The following is a 7,292-nucleotide window of genomic DNA, read 5'->3' as shown; positions in this document are numbered from 1 at the left end:
CAGCCGCCCCGCGGGAAGCCTCCTCCCAGTCCTCTAAGTCCTTGAAGTCCTGTGAGTCCCGATTCAGTCTGTGTCCTCCTGTCCCGCCCTCAGCACTCTCCCTCCCGCCTCCCCCTGTGGCCTGGTCAGCTGTCCTCCTGGACCCTTGGGGCGGAGCTCTGGCCCCTCTGGGAGAGGGGAGACCCTGGGGCGCCCCCTCCGCCCCCCAAACCCCTTTACTTGAAGGACTTCTGTAGCTGGACAGACAACACCATCACCAGGTGACAGAATGGCCTGGCTCAGCCCTGCCTTGCTCCCCAGCCCAGCCTCCTCTGCAGTCACTGACTGTGGGGGTGGAGGGGGACCCCGAAGGCTCCAGGCCCTGACGGGTTAGGGGAGGCCAGGCGGAGGAGGGAGGCCTGGCTGTAGGCACTGACCCGGAAATGTCTGAGGGAGAAAGGATTCAGCAGCCGGGCAGTAAGCAGCTTTATTGGCTGTTGGGGGAACCCCATTTCCACATCAGCGAGGCAGTGTCTGTGGTTTGGGGGAAGGGGTGGGTGTAGCTAAGGGCTCACCCCAGAAGGGCCTGCGGGGTGAGGGAGCCATGGCAGGGTCTTTTGTCCCCCCCCCCCACATCAGGAACACGCGTGGCTTTGGGAGGGGTCCTGCTCAGGTTTGATGAGGAAAGGGGAGTGTGGCAGCTACAAAAGTGTCACTGGGCTGCCCGGGCCAGGCTGCGCCCAACCCCCCTTGCCCACCCCACCCGGAGATGTGTGAGGCTTTGCTTCCTGTGTGAGGTCTGCAGTGGGAACGGCGGCAGGTGCATCAGTGATGCAGGGTGGCGTGACCACTGAGACACGTGTGTACACACACACACACACACACACACACACGGATATAGAAACATTAAAATACTTTAATTCTCTTTACACGGCCACAGGCCTTCCCGCTGGGTGGACCTCGGTGGGCGCTTCTCTTGGGCTTTAAGGTGACGCGTGGTGACTACAGGCGGTGAATGCAGGTTGGTCACGTACAGGCAGTCCCAGCCGTCACCAGCCCGCACGCAGGGGCGAGCTCGCCGCCTCTCCAACGGGCACAGCCTCAGCCCGAGGCAGCTGGTGCCAGGGGCTAAAAGCCTCTGGTATGAGCCGTGTCTTACCCTTGTTCTGATTTTATAAAACACGGTTACGTATGTACATACAGCACAACAAAGTGCCTAGCGTGCACTCTAACATAGAGCACCGAGCCCACTGCGGGGCGCTGCCCCGCCGGCCCCATGGGCAAGGGCGGGGTAAACACCTGCACGGAGGTCGGATGCAGGAAGGTGCGGAGCCGCCAGCACCCTTCCCGCGGGACCCCAACACGAGGACTGGCTCGTCCCGTGGGGGGCGGAAGCGACAGAAGCCAGGTCTTTATCTGGGGGCACAGCTGTCAGACCACCTGGTACTGAGAGAGCGATGGCTACTCAGAGGTTCTCCAGAAACCACCGTGAGGGCCAGCCTGGCTCATGGCCCTGGGCGAGGGGTCCCCAGGCGAGGGGTCCCCAGACCAGGAGTCCCCAGGTGAGGTGTCCCCAGGGAGGAGTCCCCCCAAGTGAGGTGTCCCCAGATGAGGAGTCCCCAGACCAGGTGTCCCCAGGTGAGGTGTCCCCAGGCGAGGGGTCCCCAAGTGAGGTGTCCCCAGATGAGGAGTCCCCAGACCAGGTGTCCCCAGGTGAGGGGTCCCCAGGCGAGGGGTCCCCAAGTGAGGTGTCCCCAGATGAGGAGTCCCCAGACCAGGTGTCCCCAGGTGAGGGGTCCCCAGGCGAGGGGTCCCCAAGTGAGGTGTCCCCAGATGAGGAGTCCCCAGACCAGGTGTCCCCAGGTGAGGGGTCCCCAGGCGAGGGGTCCCCAAGTGAGGTGTCCCCAGATGAGGAGTCCCCAGACCAGGTGTCCCCAAGTGAGGGGTCCCCAGGCGAGGTTTCCCCAGGTGAGGAGTCCCCAGACCAGGTGTCCCCAGGTGAGGGGTCCCCAGGTGAGGGGTCCCTAGGTGAGGTCTGTGCTAAGGGGGCAGGGCTGGCTGGGGCTCAGGGCTGAGGCAGCATCTCTCAGACACACTGACACTCACGCGAGCACACGCCCCCGGGGACAGTGCCCTCCAACAACTGGTACAGAGACACACTGGCACCCTCTTCTGACACCGCGAGGGCGTCTTTGTAAAGCTTCCCTCCACCTGTCCACGCTGTCGTCCCTGCTCTGCTCTGGCTTGACGCTCAGACGTGGCGTGGGTCTGGAGAGTTCTGGACCGGCCGGCAGGTCTGTGTGCCCGGGAGGAGGACTGGGGGTGGGGTGGGGGGTAAGAACTCTTGCTGGTGGACAGCCCGGACGGCCACCGTGTGTTCCGCCCAGGCCTCCCCTCGCCCGGTGGGTAGTCACAGCTCCCAGGGGCTCTCAGCCAGCAGACCAGGCTCCTGGAAAGGTCCCCGGCACAGCCTCTGCACAAGCGCGTTGGGAGGAGAGTCCTGTGTTGCTGAGCTCTGCTCGGGAATGAGTCTCCAGCAGCAGCGCGGCTCTCCAGCGCGGGGAAGCATCGGCCTCCAGGCCTGTGCTAGGAGCCGCCCTCCCACCCCCCACCAGGAAGTTTCTGGCGCCAGGAAGTGTGCATCAGGCCCCTGGGCCTGTGCTAGCAGCTCTGCTGACACCAGGAAGCGCCCGGCCCTCAGGCCTGTGCTAGGAGCTCTGGACCAGGCGTCTGTAATGGGGCATGACCTCGTGCTCTGGCAGGTGAAGGGCAAATTCCAAGGCCACCAACACCGGGAACTCGAAGGCGATCAGCTCTCGTCTGTTCAGCCGGAACTTCTCTTCCAGTTTCTGCAACAGAAAGAGAGAAACCAAAAGCACGTGTGATGCCTCTACCCACCGCCAGGGAGGTTTACAGAGAAACGGCTGGTGGGCAAGTCTGTGGAGAAGCTCAGGAGCAGAGGGAGTTCTCACGACAGGACTAGTGCTGTGGCGTGTGGGGCACTGGCTCTGGTGTGTGGGGCACAGGTTGAGGAGTGTAGGCACTATGGCATGTGGGAACGGGCTATGGCGTGTGAGGCACTGGCTGTGGTGTGTAGGTGCTGGCTGTGGTGTGTGGGTACTGGCTGTGGTGTGGGGGGCACTAGCTGTGGTGTGGGGGGTACTATCTGTGGTATGTGTGCACTGGCTGTGGTGTGGGTGGCACTGGCTGTGGTATGTATGTACTTGCTGTGGCGTGGGGGTACTGGCTTGGCATGTGGGGCACTGGCTGTGGTTTTTGGGGTGCTGTCTGTGGCAGCCTGAGCTAGCACACTCCTCCTCGTAGGAACGGTGACACACTCTCTCTTCGGTGGCAGCGGCCCCCTCCCTGCTGGCTCCCCCCACGTTCTCCGTGAACCCAGTGCCGTGAAGCAGGCCTCATGTACTCGCCTAAGGAGACGAGTGTTTCCTTACGCCAAGGGGGTCTCCTTTGAGAGAGAGCAGAAACCCGCGCCCTCCCCCGAAGAGGAGGCCACCGAGGCCCCCGGAGGCCGAGGCCAGTGACCCGTGTGATGGACGTCCTGGGGTGACTGCCCACGAGACCCCGTGGCATTTCCGTGGCTGAGACAGTGACACTGGGTGGGGCGGTGCAGCCGGCCCGGCCCCGGCCACTCACATCAATCAGGTGCTTGACCTCGTGCTTCCTGAGGTCGCTGCCGATCTTGGCCGCCAGCAGCACACAGGCCCCCGCGCAGAGCTTCCGGTTCTGCTTGTTCAGCTTCCCCTTGAGGGCGAGCTTCTCGAAGTAGACGAAGGCCATGGCCACCGTGGGCTCCTCGAAGCCGCAGTCCTCCTGCGCCAGCTTCCGCATCTCGCGCTTCAGGCTGGAGGGGCGGGAGGGGCCTGTTGGAGCCTGAGCACCAGGCCCCGAGGACAAGACTTCACCCAGAAAGCACTGCCTGCCGCCCCCCAGGGGACGGGCACTAAACCGTGAGATGCTGCGTCGCATGGGGAAGAGACTCGTCTAGACCCGCGGTCGCCAACCGGTGGTCCGCGAGGTCCGAGAGGTTGGCGGCCGTGGTCTAGACCACACGGCACAGGCGCACACTGGACCCCAGGGCGGGCGGAGTCCCTGGACACTCGGAGAGCTGCCCAGACGGAAGAGGGACCCCACAGGAGGGACGAGGTCCTGCCAGAGACAGAGACGGCCGTGAGGTGGGGGTCTGGAGTCAGCGCTGTGGAGTGACAGTCACGTTCGTTACTGACGTCAGACGGTCAGGCTCAGCAGCCCCGTGAGCTCAGAGCGGCTGCCCAGCGAGAGGACAAAGTGAAGCCCGAGCTCTCCTGACCTTTGGTCAAACCCAACACGCCAGCACCAGCTCAGCACCAAGATTCACGCGGACATAAATGCTGGCACTTACTCCAACATGGCGTTGTTACACGCAGTCCAGCCCCATTACCACGCACACACATGCATTCACACGCACACACATGCATTCACACGCACACACATGCCCATATGCACACTCATGCCCACATGCACGCACACACTCTCCTGGTACACAGGCCTCACACGCTGGTTTCCCTCCGGAGCAGCCAGAGACTGCTTGGCCGGCAGGCATGCGCCCCCATCGGCCATGAGGGAACGTGATTTTGCTTCGGCTGCTTTGCTGCAAGACAGGGCTCGGCCGTCCCTCCTGGGAGTGGCTGTGGGCAGGGAGCCATTTCAGACCCAGGGCCCAGCTCCTCTCTGCTGCTTTGCCTGCATCTGAGAACGTGACTCCTATGCCATTTCCCGTAACATAAATCGGACTGAACGGTGGGTGCGGAAATGACAGCAGAAACGATTTTTCCCTAACAGGAGCCTCCCCTGGTCCTTGCCAGCTCCTGCCATGAGACCGCCCCCTGCCCTCTGCCCCCTGCCCTCTGCCCTGGCGCTCACAGAGGCCCTCCCAGCAGCTAGCCCCTCGTGGGCCTTTGTTAGTTCTCACCCAAGGACATTTTCCCATTGATTTTTAGAGAGAGAGGAAGAGAGGGAGAGAGAAACATTGATGTGAGAGACACATCGATTGGTTGCCACCCTCCCCCCGCCCTCCCCGCCCCAGGCCGAGGCCGAGATCCAACCTGCAGCCAGGTCCGGGCCCTTGACTGAAAAGCAAACACCCTCGGGGGCGCCCGAACCACTGAGCCTCCGCCAGGGCTCAGGAGCCTCTTTGCTGAACGTGCCCACCTTTCGCTTGAACCGCCGTCCAGAGCACAAGTGCGCTGGGCGCTGGGAGGGGCTGAGGGAGCTCGCGCGGACGGCCACCTACCTCCTGATTTTGCTGAGCGTTAACTTGATGTGAGGGAACTTCTCCCTGAAGGTCTCGTTCATGTCCTTCTTGAGGTCCGAGGGCTTCACGTAGGCGATCACCGTGGTCTGTAAGGAAGGCAGTGGGGTCACACCCTCCACCGAGGCCATTGCAGTGGATGCCCGCGGTGACCCCCACGACCCACGCCCCGGGGAACCGGGGAGCCCTGAGCCCGAGGAGGCCCAGCCTGCAGAGGCAGAGGGGGACCACTCCCTGCTCTCAGGACCGGGGGACGCGCAGCACAGGGCCTCTGATCTCCAGGGCCAGCGCCCGGCAGGGAGGGAGCCCCACTCGCACACCGCGGACGCGCACGGGTGTCACCCACTCCGGCCACCACCAGAGACTGTTTGTGACCAAACCTCAGGCTGCACCTCCAGAGAGTGAGGCAGCCCTGCCTCCCGGAGGGCTACTTCGAGAACCACGGGAGTCGTCTGTCGTGCTTGGCATTCAGCGCGCACTCAACAAACGTGAGTGCTTTTCCAATTGTGGGAGAACACACGACACGGAGACTCGTCCCATTAAACCCCTTCCTCCCTCGGCTCCTCCTGGCCACGACACCTCTGTCCCTGTGACTGACGACTCCGTGTCCTCAGACGAGTGGGACCATGCTGTGTCTGTCCCTCAGAGACTGGCTGTCTCACTGAACACAGGTCCTCAGGGCCCATCCACGCGTGGCACACGCTGTGGCACGTGTCAGCACACATGTGGTATGTGTCAGCATCTCCTTCCTTCGCAAGACTCAGCAGCGCGGGCAGGACCAGTGTGGCTCCAGGCCCCCGTCCCGCCCCCGTCCCTGCTTTTCTGTCCTTAATCCGATGGAACAGCAGCAGGAGTGGGTCTGCGTGGGGTCAGGGCTCCCACGCCAGCCCCCTGTCGCTCTGAGAACGTGGCTACCTGGCCTGAGCCTCCCCGCTGCTCCTCTGCACAGGAGAGAACCCCTGGCGGCTGCCCCAGGGGCTGACCGAGAGGACACAGAACAGAACCTACCGAGAGGCCATGGGCATCTCATTGAGAGCATCGCAGGGAGGGCAGCACCGCTCGCTCGGCCCACAGTCGGTGCCTGAGCTGGGCCCGCTCTGCAGGTGACGCTGCCCAGGGAGCTTCAGGTGAATTGTGTCCTCCTGAGCCCAGGTTCTGGGGGCCAGGGGGTGACTGCCCTGCCGTCCTCAGCCCCAGTCTCTCTCTCAGGCACGCTTTCTGGGGTCCAGCAGCCACGACTCTCTGCATGGACCATGCGCCTGGGAAGGACTATGCCACCCTCGGAGGGAAGACCAACTCCCCACCATCCTGAGAGCCGGCCACGGGGTCACCATGGCCCCTGGGCACCCTCCTCCCGGCCCGAGAGAGCGTGAAAAGCGAGGCCAAGGCTTCTCCCCAGCTCTCCTCTCAGTCTAACTGCAGTCCATAGCGACGCGCCACGCCCAGACCCGTGATCTTATGTTACAGAGTCAAGGTGCTAGCACCCAGGCTGTGCGGTCCCTTCCTGGTCACGCAGGGCGTTGTGCAGCCGCCGCGGCTGACACCTGGGCCGGCTGTGACATGGCGATGGTGGCGGCTCCAGGGCACCTGCGTGCTTGCAGAGGGAGCTGCCCGGCTGCAGGGAGCGGCGTGTGCACCGCCGCTGAGAGGAGGCCACTGACCACAGAAGGTCCGAGACGCAGCCCAGAGGAGCCCGCCCGCCGCCCGCCGGAGGCCTTTAGGGAAGGAAGGGCCGGCACCCCAAGTCCCTTCTGAGGTCACAGGGAGAGAGGGTAAGACCACGCTGTCCCCACACCTACCGCGGAGACAGCCTTTGCTGGGAAACAATTACGGGACTGAGTCATCAGGAGAGCAGGGAGGGCCTCCAGGGAGCTGAATGAGGGCCCGTCCCGGCCCACGGCAACGTCTCGATGCCCAAGCGAAGGCCTCTCGGGCTGGGGGGGCTGCAGCGGGAGGGGAGGGGGGCAGAGTGGAGAGCAGGTGGCAGCAGGTGTGGGGGGGGCGG

At 63.8% G+C, this 7,292-nt stretch overlaps 1 protein-coding gene across 1 annotated transcript in view; it reads right to left on the bottom strand.

Annotated features, from left to right (window-relative positions):
- Positions 1-1,978: 1,978 nt before the first annotated feature.
- Positions 1,979-7,292, bottom strand: part of CABLES1 (Cdk5 and Abl enzyme substrate 1) — a 70,930-nt gene continuing 65,616 nt past the window's right edge. Inside the window, exons 8-10 of the mRNA XM_005875404.2 lie at positions 5,270-5,376; positions 3,634-3,841; positions 1,979-2,828 (exon numbers count right to left, since the gene is read on the bottom strand). Coding sequence (XP_005875466.2) covers positions 2,688-2,828; positions 3,634-3,841; positions 5,270-5,376 — 456 coding nt within the window. The 3' untranslated portion in view covers positions 1,979-2,687. The remainder of the gene's footprint in view (positions 2,829-3,633; positions 3,842-5,269; positions 5,377-7,292) is intronic.

This window comes from Myotis brandtii, unplaced genomic scaffold, assembly GCF_000412655.1.
Source record: "Myotis brandtii unplaced genomic scaffold, ASM41265v1 scaffold460, whole genome shotgun sequence".
Taxonomy (NCBI): Eukaryota; Metazoa; Chordata; class Mammalia; order Chiroptera; family Vespertilionidae; genus Myotis; species Myotis brandtii.
The sequence above is the reverse complement of the archived record's forward strand: the minus strand, read 5'-3'. Positions and strand labels throughout refer to the sequence as shown.